The 14,702-nt window shown below is 34.3% G+C and overlaps 1 protein-coding gene across 1 annotated transcript; it reads left to right on the top strand.

Annotated features, from left to right (window-relative positions):
- The first annotated feature begins 1,510 nt into the window (after positions 1-1,510).
- On the top strand, positions 1,511-3,328 carry LOC123274001. The gene is made up of 2 exons (XM_044741501.1): positions 1,511-2,969; positions 3,051-3,328. Exons 1-2 carry the CDS (start codon positions 1,919-1,921, stop codon positions 3,326-3,328), a joined length of 1,329 nt encoding a protein of 442 aa, XP_044597436.1. The 5' UTR covers positions 1,511-1,918.
- The last annotated feature ends 11,374 nt before the right edge of the window (positions 3,329-14,702 follow it).

Below are 14,702 nucleotides of genomic sequence, written 5' to 3' on the forward strand. Positions count from 1 at the left end.
GACGCGCCAGTGCTGCGTCGAATAATTATCACGCGTGTGCGGTTTTACCGTCACAGGGTAAATAGCCCTGTTACAAAATAAACAAAAAATCCGATAAGAAATTTTCAAATTATTTAAAAATAGTATATTTCCTGCCCGTGGTGAGAATACTATTTTTCTTACCTCCGGGTGAAAAGCGTCAACTTTCGTCCCGCTGCGTTAAACGAAAATGCCGCTTTCCGCCTCCGTCGAGGAGAAAAATAGTATACAGACCACGGGCAGTAAATAAGAAAGCCTCAGATCACATGTTTATTGACCTTGGCTTCGCCTCGGACAACAATTACATGTGATCTGAGACATTTCTTATTTTACTGCCCTAGATGTGTAATATACTATTTCTCCTCGACGGAGGTGGAAAGCGGCATTTTCATTTAGCGCAGCAGGCGGAAAATTGACGCTTTCCGCCCGGAGAGGAGAAAAAAAAATTTTTTTTTTTTAATTTTAATTTTTTAGATTTATCTAAATTTACTGGTTTGAATCGGTTTAAATTTTATGAAAAATCGAAATTTAGTAAAGCGTTATGAGAGGGTTACATACATTCACACACAAACACACATCTATATACGGGTGATTCTCTGTAAGGATGTTTTTTACTGTCCCGGGCATTTTATTATTAGAAAAATTGTTATTTTGTTACTAAAAAAAATTTATTACGAAAGTAAAAAAATATTTCTATTTGGAGCATTGAAAACTAAAATGAAATAAATTTTGGTTTCTTGCTATAAATTCTAAAACAACCGAAATAACAGTCCCCTGCGCTGTCCTTTTCCCAAAATTAAAACTTTAATACTAATTTTCAAGTTATTCGTTTATAATATTATGACCCAGATTTTACTTTTTGTATTTGAGTATTTTAGTTTATTTTTATTAATTACTTAAAAATTAATAGAAACAATTATTGTTATTAGTGCGGCGATTATTATTTAATTATTGTATTTATTTACAAGGAAACTCTCTCCGGTGTCCCCCTCCGATTTTGATGAAACTGAGATATGTTATTCTCCGTCGAAATCTAAGAGATACGTATTTTTTTTTATCTGCGGAAAAACATTTCTAGGGGGTGAAACTACCCCTCAAAAGTTAGCCTCCAAAGGGGTGTTTTTCAAGTTTCGCATACTTGCAGTTTAAATAATCGAATGGGACCAATTGCATAATTTTCAGGGTGGAAAATCATGAAAAATGCTTTTGGTTTTATAATAAAACAATGGATAGAACAAAAGTTATGAGGGTTGAAAATCACAAAACTTTTATAAAAAAAAAACTATTCGATGGATTTCAACGAAACCAACGGCAATCGAAAGAGAAAAAAAAAGTAGAGAATACGTCTTTCGGGGTTTTTCCGAAAAATTAAGTTTAGGGGGTGAAAATCCCTTAAGCATATCTACAGTAACCACCAAGAAAATATCGTTTTTTATATTAATTTTGATATGAATTTATCAATAATAATTTTTTCGTACATTTCTAGCATTTAGAAAATAATAATAATATTATATCTTAATATTTTACTTACTTGTTTACTTCGCATCCCAAACTTTATTTTGTGTATCGGGACATCAAATATTACAAATGTCATTTAATGTGAATCTGCTTTGGAAAAAAAAAAAAAAAGAAAAAATGCTTATAATGATTTATTATAATCATAATAATCATTCATCGTTATCTCATACAAAAAAAGAGATAATTATATTTTTAGTATATATGAGTCAGTAATGTGAAAAACAACATAGTATAAATAAATGTATCATTTCGAGATTAGTTTAGTTACTGCGATGTACTTCATCTTTTATAATTCAATATTATAATCGTGTTTTTTTTTTTTTTTTAATAAGTGAATAATTTAAAATTGTACGAAAATCTTTATTTTAGTACATAGAGCAAAATGAAAGTCAATCCTATAAATGTTATAAGACTACTCTTAACAACATTTCAAGTCATGAACATTCCAGAATCGCCAGTAAATGACGAAGAAATACAAATCAAAGAAAGTTTTGAAAATATTTTACTCAATGCTATGAACGAATACTCCGGAGTCGAAATGGTCGAAGAAAGTTCTTTGCATTTCCAAGAACCGTATAAAGATTGGACGATGGAAGTCGTGGAAGATAAAGAGTGGGCAAATGCACTAGTTGATCAAGAAACACCTATCGACGAATGCACTAAGGATGTTGAAGATTTATCTTATGAATATAAATTGAAAGCCGTCGAGTACTGGCGTAGTGGCAAAAAAAGAAATTTAAGTTTAGACAGTGTTAGACAAAAATTTAGAAAGGTACAATCTGTGCGACAGTTACGAAGATGGGCTCATACTTTAAATCAGGGAGGGACTTATAAGGAAAAATTAGCAAGAATTTGTGAATATACATTACAAAATTTCAAAGCAGCTATAGATGCAGGTTTAATCGTACATAATTGTGACATGAAAAGATGGGCCTTACAAGCTCAAAAAGAAATTGGTGCGGAAGATTTCCGTTTTAAAGCATCAACAAAGTGGATCGCGTCATTCAAAAGAGCACATCGCATCGTATCAAGAAAAATAAATAAGTTTATCACGTCCAAAACCATTGAAGATAGTAAATCATTAAAACAGCAAGCTGAGGAATTCGTCAATAATGTAAAACAAAAAATTAAAATTTATGAATTAGCAAACGTATATAATTCAGATCAAAGTGGTTTTCAGTTGGAAATGCATTCCGGTCGAACTTTAGCTGTTGAAGGAGAGAAGCAAGTAGAATGTCTTGTACAATCTGTTACTTCTACTACTCATAGTTACACAGTTCAACCAACTGTATCCGCTGATGGAAAGCTTTTATCCCCACTTTTTTTGGTTCTAAAAGAACCAAGTGGTAAATTTGGACCAATAGTTGAAACAACACTTTTTAGACCTCATAATGTATACATAGAAGCATCAAAATCAGGAAAACTTACATCAGGTACGAATTATTCTTTATTTTTTTTCTGGTTTGCGCATAAGTTATTGTTGATACAAATAGTTCATATTTTTTAATTTTCAGATCATTTCAAAATTTGGTTGGAGAGGGTGTTTTTTCCAAATGTGGGCCCAAAATCTTTATTACTAATTGACTCATGGACTGGGCATTGTCCTCAAGTTGTACAAAGCGTTAAACCAACAAATAAAGATACTGAAGTAATGATCTTACCAAAAGGTACAACTGGGAAAATTCAACCGCTTGATGTTTTGGGATTCCGAGTATGGAAAAATTTTTGTTCGATATTTTTCGGATCGTACAGTTTTGATGAATTTGGACATAAACTTGCATTTACGAAATAACATTATAAAATTACAATCACTTACACATATCCAATTGTCATCTCCTCGGTACATAAATTTATTCAAGTACTCGTGGTACAAAAGTGGCTACACAGAAGTAAAACCAGATGAGTTCGAAAATCCTGTGGATTTTGCATTTCACGGATCATGCAATTCTCATTGTGAGGTTCCTGGTTGTCAAAATATAGCAATTATCCGCTGTTCATGGTGCAAAAAGTCGTTGTGTTTTCAACATTTTTTTCATGAACATCACGATTGCAAAACATATATTGAATAGATCTGCATATGACAAAATGATGAATTTAAGTATTAAATTTCATAAACATCAGAAATATTAAATATTTTTGTAAAAATTCATTTGTAAATTATTTTTAAATTTAATTTGATTATAGTAAAGCATATATTGTAAGCATTTTTTCTTTTTTCTTTTTTTTCCAAAACAGATTCACATTACATGACATTTATAATATTTGATGTCCCGATACACAAAATAAAGTTTGGGATGAGAAGTAAACAAGTAAGTAAAATATTAAGATATAATATTATTATTATTTTCTAAATGCTAGAAATGTACGAACAAATTATTATTGATGAATTCATATCGAAATTAATATAAAAAACGATATTTTCTTGGTGGTTAATGTAGATATGCTTAAGGGATGTTCACCCCCTAAACTTAATTTTTCGGAAAAACCCCGAAAGACGTATTCTCTACTTTTTTTTCCTCTTCCGATTGCCGTTGGTTTCATTGAAATCCATCGAATAGTTTTTTTTTTATAAAAGTTTTGTGATTTTCAACCCTCATAGCTTTTGTTCTATCCATTGTTTTATTATAAAACCAAAAGCATTTTTCATGATTTTCCACCCTGAAAATTATGCAGTTGGTCCCATTCGATTATTCAAACTGCAAGTATGCGAAACTTGAAAAACACCCCTTTGGAGGCTAAACTTTGAGGGGTAGTTTCACCCCCTAGAAATGTTTTTCCGCAGATAAACAAAAATACGTATCTCTTAGATTTCGACGGAGAATAACATATCTCAGTTTCATCAAAATCGGAGGGGGACACCGGAGAGAGTTTCCTTGTTAGTTAATAATATTATATTATTGTTACCGAAGGTATGATTAAATTAAGAAATTAAGCGTGTGAGAAATTATTATGAAGCCGAGCGAATTAATCGAGCAAAAGAAATTAATTGTTAAAGAAATTAAAAGACTGGGAAAATTATTCTAAGTTCCGAACAAGATTTAGTATGGGAAAGCGATGAATGGATATAAAATGAAAGAAATGACGATTATTATTTTGTAAGAAATAATTTAGGTAAGCAAAGATTTTATAAGTCCCGAGGACAATTTAGTATGGAAAATCAACGAATGGATATATAATGAGAGAAATTGCGATTAAAATAATAAAGAATTGTGAATTTGACGAAACGAATGGATAGAAAATGAAGAAAATTACGATTAAAATAATAAAGAATTGAGTTTCGAAAATAAAAACTTAGTATTTGGCGAGACGAATGGATAGAAAATGAAGGAAATTACGATTAAAATAATAAATAATTATTTTTGAATGCTAGTTCGAGGACACCGGACAGGTGTCTAAAACGACCCTTCCGGTCCATTACAAGAGAGTTAGGGGAAAAATGATAAACGCCAAAATTTGGCTCGATAAAAAAAGAAGCAATTCTTTCTCGAGAGAATTACTCGGACGAATACTCTTCACCAAGTAATTCTAGAGGATGATACTCTACCTGGAGTCTGACCAAGGCCCAGGTAAGTATCGTGAACCGACCAGATGAAAGTGCTACTCCCCGTGCCGAAGCCTTCAGCTGAGGTACGGTAGGTGATCATAAGCCGTGTAGGTGGGAGCGAGGAGGATACTGTCCACTTGCTCTCAGGGTAGAGTTTAGGACCCCAAAGGGATGACGGCTAGTCGCCCTGAGGGGGGAGGTGGTGTTACTGGGAAACTAGTTAGTATTTTGTAGACCGCGTTTTTTTTGAGTTCGAACCTTGGTCGACAATTACATGTGATCTGAGGCTTTCTTATTTATTTCCCGTGGAGTGTATAATATTTTTTTGCTCGAAAAAGGCAGGAAGCAGCAACTTCGTTTAGCGCAGCGAGCCGAAAGTTGACGCTTTCTGCCCGTCGAGCAAAAACATTTATTTTAATAAATAAATAAAGATTATCCAAAAAAAATTTTTTTTTCACTGAAAAAATGAATAAAAATCGAAAAATTGATCACAATTTTTGTCTTTTTTTCAGTCAAAGTTTTCAATTCAAAAAAAATTTTTTTGTTAAAAGCCATTTATAGTTTCACATACACAATATTGTGTAGTTTTCAAAACCCTCCATCGATTTTCTGTTTGATCATTATTTCCAGAGTTATTGATTATCAAAGTCAAGAAAACTTTTTTGCTTTGATTGACGATAACTCCGCGGCAAATCATTGTACAGGCGTTTTAATTACGTCAAATTAAAGGGCATTACATTTTCTGAAAAGGCCTTTGATGAAAACAGTAAAAAAATTTTTTTTGAAGCTCGTAGACCTTTTTTTAGATGAGAAAAAATTTAGAAAATTTTTTTTTTGTAGTTTTCTTAGGATTACTCCAGACCCAAACATAATGAAAAATTTTCATGGGCATATCTGAAAACTAGACACTTAGAGCTACAATTTTCTTTTTTATCTTGCTCTACGATCATTTTCTTCAGAGTTACAGCTCGTTGAAAATCACTAAAAGATTTGTAATATTTTTTATATCCCTTAATTTTTGTGACTAGTGTATAATGGGTTATCATAAAGATAAATTCATTTTTTTCAACAGTATTCAAAACAGTAAAGGATGCAGAGGACTGGAAAAATTTTATTTATGAAAAAAAAAAATAATATTATTGAAGTAGAAAGAAGCATAAAATTAAAGCTTAAGAAAATAAGTGACGATGGAAAATATGGAAGATATGAAATAATAAAAGCGAAAAAGAAAACTGTGGAAAGTGAAGTTGATGAAGAAATGAACAAAATTGAAAAATCAGATGATGTAATCGAAAAAAAAAAATTAGGAAACGGTTGACCCTGAAGGCCATCCCTGCAACTTCCCGCTAATTCCATACTTAGGCGCTTAAAATTGCACCAATGACGTTTTTGAGCTCTTCGAGCTCAAAAATACAATTTATGGGTTATTTTGAGCTCTCCGAGCTCAAAAAGATTGCTTTTCTATGCTTTAAAGCACTTCGAGCTCAAAAGTCTGATAGAGATTTGATAAGACACTATTTCTTGAATTTTTAAACCGCAATAACTTTTGAATGAATAAACCGATTTTTACGCGGTTAGAAGCATTCGACGCAGTTTTTCAAGCCTCACAAAGAATTTTAAATTTTGAATTGATCGCGCTAGGAATTTTGGAGTTATTCCGAAAAAACACTTCTTTCGGTTTTCTTTCGTTCACGATATCTCTTGAACGAATCACCCGATTTTGACCGGACTGGTGGCGATCGACGTGGTTTTTTGAGGTTAAGAGCTGATTAGTTTTTGGAATTGAACCTTTAAGCCGTTTGAAAGTTATTCCAAAAAAACCACATTTGAAAAAAATTTTTTTTTAGTTTTTTTAAGATTTCTCAAAATCTATTGATCTGAATCGGTCCAAATAGTTTTTAAAATCTAAGTTTGGTCAAGTTCTTTCGAATGGCACCAACCGCGATGAAATCGGTCAAGCCGTTCAAAAGTTATAAGCGGTTCACATACTTTCACACACACACACACACACACACATACATACATACAGACACCGTGACAACCTCGCGAAGATAGTCAGGGAAGCTTCCTGTGACCTTCAAACGTCGAGATCTGATGAAAACTCGATTTTTGCAAAACGGGGTGAAAACAATAACTTCCTAATTTTTGAAAATCTTCGATTTTGTTAGTGGGAAGTTAAAAATGTCGCAGTGATTTAAAAAAAACACTTGTTTTCAAATCTTTTATTGACGATATCTTTTGAACTAATTAACCGATTTCTACGTTTTTGGCGACAATCGACGCGGTTTTTTAAGCTCTATAAATTATGCTATGTCATCAAAAGTGATCCGAGAATTAATGACGAAGTTATGTGAAAAAAACACTTTTTTCGGTTTTTTTCGGTTTTCTTTCGTTCACGCTATCTCTCGAACGAATCAACCGATTTTGATCGGGTTGACGCCGATCGGCGTGGTTTTTCAAGCTTAAGGGCGGATTAGTTTTTGAAGTTGATCGATAGAGCCGTTTAAAAGATATTCCAAAAAAACTACTTTCAAAAATGATTTTTTTCTTATTTTTTTTAAGATTTTTCAAGATTTCTTAAAATCTATCGGTCCGAATCGGTTCAAATTCTCAGGAAATCTAAGTTCAGCGTAGCCCTTTCGAATGGCACCAACCGCGATGAAATCGGTTCAACCGTTCAAAAGTTATAAGCGAGTCACATAGTCACACACACACACACACACACACACACACACACACACACATACATACATACAGACATAGTGACAACATCGCGGGGGTAGTCAGGGAAGCTTCCTGTGACCTTCAAACGTCGAGATCTGATGAAAACTCGATTTTTGCCAAACGGGGTAAAAACAATAACTTCCCGATTTTTGAAAATCTGAGATTTTTAGCGGGAAGTTAAAAATTTAGAAGTATTGTTTTCTCAGACGGGCCTAAAACGTTACAAAATGATGTCAATCAAAAACTTGAAATTTACTGAAAAATGAGGTTTTTCATTGTCATTTTTTTCTACTCACCTATATAAGCTTAACTCTTAGCTGGCGAATATAGAAAAAAATATTCTGTACAGAAAAGTATGGAAGTATTTTATGTCGTCATACCCAAAAAGAATTACAAAATGATCTTGGTCAAAATATTGAAATTTACAAAAAATATAATTTTATTTTAGGCGCGCAGTAGCCTATCGCATCCGGACCTTGCTTACCAAAGCATTGGACCGGGTTCGAGTCCGGCATACACCAATGAATATTTTAAATATTTAAGTGTATTATTCTGCTCAGCCCAAGAAATAAAAACGAGTTCCAATCTCAAAAGTTTATCCCCTACCGTAGTCGCTCATGACCTGAGTAGTTTATGCGACTTTAAACAAATTAAGAAAAAAAAAAAAAAAAAAATTTTATTTTTTTTTCTAAAGCTAAGGTTTTTGCTGGTAATAATGGAAAATAATTTTTTCTACTAAAAAGAATAGAATCATTTTTTAGCACTGACAAGTTCAAAAGAAAATAATCATGTGGCTCAGTCAAGAAATTAGATGGTGTAAGAAATGAAAATTTATTTCGGACTTATTTTCATACAGATACGTTAATGCTTACATTTTTGTTACGATTTATAAAAAAAAAATTCTCGCTGCAATAAAAGCGATGCAACCTCAGAGTCGCTGAAGTGTCGTCAATTTGGGACATAGGTGTCACATAGGTGACACTCAGGTCTCGCGAAAGTGTTCCATGAGTGGCGGATCGGTGTTGAACTAATGTCTTTTAAGTGTTGATCAAGTGACGCTTGATTGTCGCATCATTATCGCGTAATTGTCTCCCAGGTATTGTAAATATGTCGATTACGTGTCACTCATGTGTCGCTGATATTTCCTTCGTGTGTCACTTAGGTGTCGATAAATTGTCGCGTAGGTGTCGCTAACGTGTTGCACATTCTTCGCGTAAGTAACACACATGTTGATCATAATTAATGATCCACAAGTGCCGCTCAAGTATCACAAATGTTTCGCTCAAATGTGGAATAAGTGTCGCTCAAATGTCGCACTTGTTGCATATGTGTCACTGATGTATCACGTGAGTGTCGTTCAATGTTAGACATGTGCCACGTAGGCGACGCACAAGTGTCACTTAGGTGTCGCGTTAGCTTCACTCATGAATCTCTTAGGTGTCCTTTAATTAACTCAACCATCGCTAATGTGTTGCTTAGGTGTTGATATGGTGTCCCCCAAGTGTCGCTTATGTGTCGCTTCATTGTGACTCCGGCGTCACCTAACTATCACATGTGTCGCTAAAGTATCTATCAATTATCGCTCAATTGTCACTCAGTTGTAGCTCGAGCTTCACGTAGTTGTCACTTAGGTGTTGATCAAGTGTCGCACTTGCGTCAGATGTCGCTAACGTTTCGCACATCCGTCGCGTAAGTAACGCACATGTTGCTTATGTTTCGCTCAAGTGTCGTATATGTGTCGCATATGTGTCGCTGAAGTGTCACTCAAGCTACATCTGAGCAATACCGAAGCAGTACTAAAGCAACATTTGGGCGAAGCATACGCTACACCTGAGCGACACTTGAGTGATACCTGTTCGGGACTGGAACGACATTGCGGTGATACCTCAGACACTCACGCGACACCTGAGCAATACCTATGTTATACTCAAGTGATATTTAAACGACACTTGAGCAATATCAATGCGACATTGAAGCAATACATACGCGACATCTGTCTGACACTTGAGCAGTACGTAACGCTCGATGAATATCTATGCGACACTGGAGCGATATAAGGACAATACCTAAGCTGCAAGCAACCGAAACATATACAACTCCTGACGAGACTGAAGCAAAGTTTACGAGACACATACGCGACATCTAAGCGACACACTTAAGTGATGTGCGACACTTAATTTCTATGTGACACTCGAGTGACATTCGAGCGACACCTGAGTAATATCTATCCGACTCTCGAGCGATATTTGAGCGACATAAACAACACGCGGTACTTGAGCGATACCAATGCAGCAGTAAATAATATACCTATCCGACCTAAGCGATATTTGAGCGACATTCAAGCGACACTTGAGGAACACTTACGTAAGATCTGAGCAATATCTGTGTAACACCCGCAAGATATTATAGCGACACATGAGTGACATGGTACATTTGAGCAATACCGATGTGGTACTAAAGCGACATTTCGGCGGCACATACGCGACACCGGAGTAACACTTATGCGACACTTGAACTATACCAATGTGATACTAAAGCGACATTTCAGTGGTACCTCAGTGACACTCACGCGAAACTTGAGCCATACATGTCCGACACTGAAGCGATATTTGGGCGACATTCAAGCGAAACTAACGTGATGCCTGAGTAATACCTATGCAACATTCGCGCGATATTTGAGCGACACAAGAGCGATACGGTATACTTAAGCAATACCGATGCAGTACTAGGGCGACATTGGGGCGACGAATACGTGACACTTGAGCGATACTATCGCGTCACTCGAACAATACCGTTGCGACACCCGAGCGACACGCGGCACTTGAGCGATCTCAATGCAGCACTAAAGTAATACTCGTGCGACACATACGCGACACCGGAGCGACATTTATGTGACAGCTGAGCAGTACCTGTCCGATACTCAAGCGATACTTACGCAATGCCTGAGCAATTCTTATATAACACTCGCGAAAAATATGGGCGACATGCTACACCTGAGTAATACCGATGCAGCACTAGAGTGACATTGGGGCGATACATATGCAACACTTAAGCGACACTTGGGTTAAGCAACATTTCACCGATACCCGAAAGACACTAAACTGACACCTAAAGGTCACACAATTACCGGCTATAAGTCAAGCCGTACCTGGTCTGCAGAAAAAATGGCAGTACAGAACTTTAAACTTGGTGAAACTCAACTTTTTGAACGAAATCATTTTCTAACTTTTTTTTTGGCTATCTGGGGTTAGAAATTAAAATATTTTTTATAGAGAACTTTATTTTTTATAATTTCCAGCTAGAAGATAAGCCTTAATCAGTCAGCAAAAAAATCAGTAGTGCCGAACCTCATTTTTTAGTAAATTACAAGTCATTGACCGAAATTATTTTGTGACTTTTTTTGGACTTGACTAGGCAGGAAAATCAATCAATACTTTATGTAGAGAATATTGAATCCTATAATCACTAGCTGTTAGTTAAACCCTACCAGGTAAACAGAAAAAATGGCAATACAGAACCTCATTTTTTAGTAACATCAATTTTTAGTTTGTTTTTCTTTTTGTGTTAAATCTGAGAAGAAAGTATCCCGGTACTTTTAGGTTGAGAAAATTTTCTTTTTTATTTATAGTCAAGAGTTAATCATTCGATGGACCAAAGCAAGGAATCTAGAAATAAAAACTCTGGAACTGAAAACAACTCCATCGATGTCTTACTAGCGTAGGATACATTCCATTCAAGCCACTAGCATAGTGTTTGAGCCGCCTACTTGTCAATTGTATTTTTTTAGTCCAGGACATGACAGTCAATATTGCCAAGTTAGGAAACTGAGCTCACACTTTGCCTTTACAGACCATGCTACCACTTATTTTTACCTCAGGTCATTTTACCAACACGGAACATGCTTCTCGGTCGCCACCCCTGAACCTTAAACCTTAAGAAACTATTATCTGCAAAAATTCACATCCGACTTTTTTTACCAAAACTTCTTTATTTTTCCACGTTTAGGCATTTAGGTTATACCACCGCCAGGTTTTAAGATCAAAAAGCGGTAAATTTTTAGGTTAACCTGACTTTTTTATCCATTAACTTTTTTTTTTGGATTAATCATCTGATTTTAATTTTATTTTGCTCATAGCTTCAGTCGAGTTCAGAAAACAAAAAAAAAATCAATTTTATTTCAACCAATCAGATTATTTATCGTTTGTCTCTTTTTAATAAAAATACCAGATTCCTGGCCCTACTGATCAGTATATTTTGAGAAATCTTAAAAAAACTAAAAAAAAAAAATTTTTCAAATGTGTTTTTTTTTGGATAACTTTTAAACGGCTCTACCGATTGATTCCGAAAACTTATCATCTCTAGACAATAAAAAACCACGTCAATCGCCACCAAGCTGGTCGAAATTGGTTGATTCGTTCGAAAGATATTGTGAACGAAAGAAAACCGAAAAAAGTGTTTTTTCGGGATTACTCCAAAATTTTTGGTTCGATCAATTAAAACCTGAACATAACTTATAAGGATGATAAAACTACGTCGAATGCTGCTAACTGCGTGAAAATCGGTTGATCCATTCAAAAGTTATTGCGGTTTAAAAATTTCAAAAATAGTGTTCTATGAAACTTCTATGAGACTTTTGAGCTGGGAGAGCTCAAATGCACAGAAATATTATCTATTTGAACTCAATGAGCTCAAAATATCACATAAATTATATTTTGAGCTCAAAAATCTCAAAAATGTCATAAGTACAATTTTAAGCACCCAGGTATGGAATTAGCGGGAAGTTGCAGGGATGGCTTTTAGGGTGAACCGTTTTTCTAATTTTTTTTTGTTTTATTCCTGAGGAAGTTTATCAAAACCCTTGTGAAAATTGCGTATCAAAATAATTCCGTTTCGATACAGTTAATTTTTTTCGATTGTCAGTTTGGTGACTTTTTCTTCGAATTCGACAGCCATATATATTATTTTTCATAAACAGAATTGAAATAACTATAAACAAGCAGAAACTATACATACATGATGGTATAATTATCATCTGTTAAAATTTTTCTTTAGTTCGACCTACAGAGGGGATAATACTACTCGCGGGAAAATTTAAATTAAAAATGAATAATTTTTGTTATGATCTAAATAATTTATGTATGACATGAGCGCTTAAGGCATGCTCATTTGGATTTTCCAAACTTTTTTTCAGATTACCATCTAATGAGATCTAATTATATACCTACTGTTTATAATTTTTCAGTCATGAACAGGCATGATCAGGCCGGGATGTTTTTAACGCTTCAGTCATGAACAGGTATGATTAGACATGGACAGGTATGATCAAGCCTGAGCGTATTTAACGCTTCAGACATGAACAGACATTAATAGACATGGACAGACATGAACAGGCATGGACAGACATGAGCGCATTTGACGCTTTAGACATGAACAGGCATGAACAAACATGGACAGGTATGATCAGGCCTGAGTGTATTTAACGTTTCAAACATGAACAGGCATGGACAGGCATGATCATGCCTAATTTCAGGCCTGTTTATACATGAACAGGTATAATCAGGTCTAATTTTAGGCCTGATCATACATGAACAGACATGGTCTGATCATTTTTTTCTGAAATACGGCTAAAAAAAAATATTAAAAAATTTTATATTACTTACGTAGTTTGCTTTAAAAATTTGAAGAACCATGAGTTGTCGAGGTTTGAATTCTTTTGGAAGAACTTTAAATGTGGAATCTAAACAAAATTCTTCATTTTCGTCACAATACTCGAATACTTCTTTAACAACTTCAGGGTCATGAAGAATAACCGAAGTCGAATTATTCGTGCATTTTACTACATTTACTTCAAATTTTCCGCCAGTATAATTGAGCAGGTGATTCCACTGCACACTGCCCAAATGTAATCCAAATTCAGCTAACGTTTTTGGCATCGGTGGTTGAATATCACTCCGGTGTCGCTGCATCGATAGCGATTTTTGATCGTAGGACATAATGAGGTTGGGATGCCTGTTTTTATAGATTTTCGATACACAGTTAACTTCACATCTAACAATTAATTTTGAATATTTAAGGAGAAATTTTCATAAAATCATTAAAAATAATTATCAAGTATAAAAATAGTAGTTTAAATAAAAAAGTGTATCATCAGCTTTAGCCTAATATTTTCAGAAATGAGCTATTGCACGACACATGATGCGAAGCATCAGAGAGTGCTTTACGATCAAAAAATTTTTTTCACCCCCTTTCGGCAACTATTTTTTATTATTATAGTCTTGTTAGTTAACGGAATCAAGATATTTAGCGTACTATTGTTAAGATAATTTAATGGAGATTAATTTGACACTTTTCAGAAATTGATTTAGTGCAATAGAAACGAAAAATAACATCAAAATAGGTCAAAAAATTTTCCTGTCCGTCATGTATGAAACTCTGAAAATACTGTAACTTGCGAAAAAATGCATTAATTAAGTTAATTTTTTTTTTTTAATTTTTTGAGAGAATTGTAGGTCACCGAATGCAAATTGCTAGAGAATTCAGTGTCATTTATGTACAATTAATAAAATAAAACAAAATTGTGTACATTTATCCCACTAGAGGCGCTTGCGCATTATCGTGCTATTTTAACTGTTTTATATATTTTTTTTCGCATTCTTTATTTTATTAGTGTTTAATAATTAAATGAACATTATGAGTCGTGCACTTTTGGATTTTTCAAACTTATTCTTTCCTCTATTTTGAAAATTTTAAATGACCACCATTTCCACAATAATCCACCGAATTCGCTCATTTCGAGCTCGTTGAAGGTATCAACCCAAAGAAAAAGTGTGCAGAGTTTCATAAAAATCCCTTTAAAAATAATGGGCGTGGTTAAAATTTTTTTCATTTCCCGTTAAGA

The sequence above is a fragment of the Cotesia glomerata genome, unplaced genomic scaffold (genome assembly GCF_020080835.1).
Source record: "Cotesia glomerata isolate CgM1 unplaced genomic scaffold, MPM_Cglom_v2.3 scaffold_18, whole genome shotgun sequence".
NCBI classification, from domain to species: Eukaryota; Metazoa; Arthropoda; class Insecta; order Hymenoptera; family Braconidae; genus Cotesia; species Cotesia glomerata.

What these genes read in the sequence shown, in the direction of transcription:
- LOC123274001 (XM_044741501.1), top strand. Translation starts at nt 1,919, where the DNA reads ATGAAAGTCAATCCTATAAATGTTATAAGACTACTCTTAACAACATTT. An exon ending in ATCAGGAAAACTTACATCAG is followed by an intron (nt 2,970 to 3,050) that starts GTACGAATTATT and finishes TTTAATTTTCAG; the next exon opens with ATCATTTCAAAATTTGGTTG.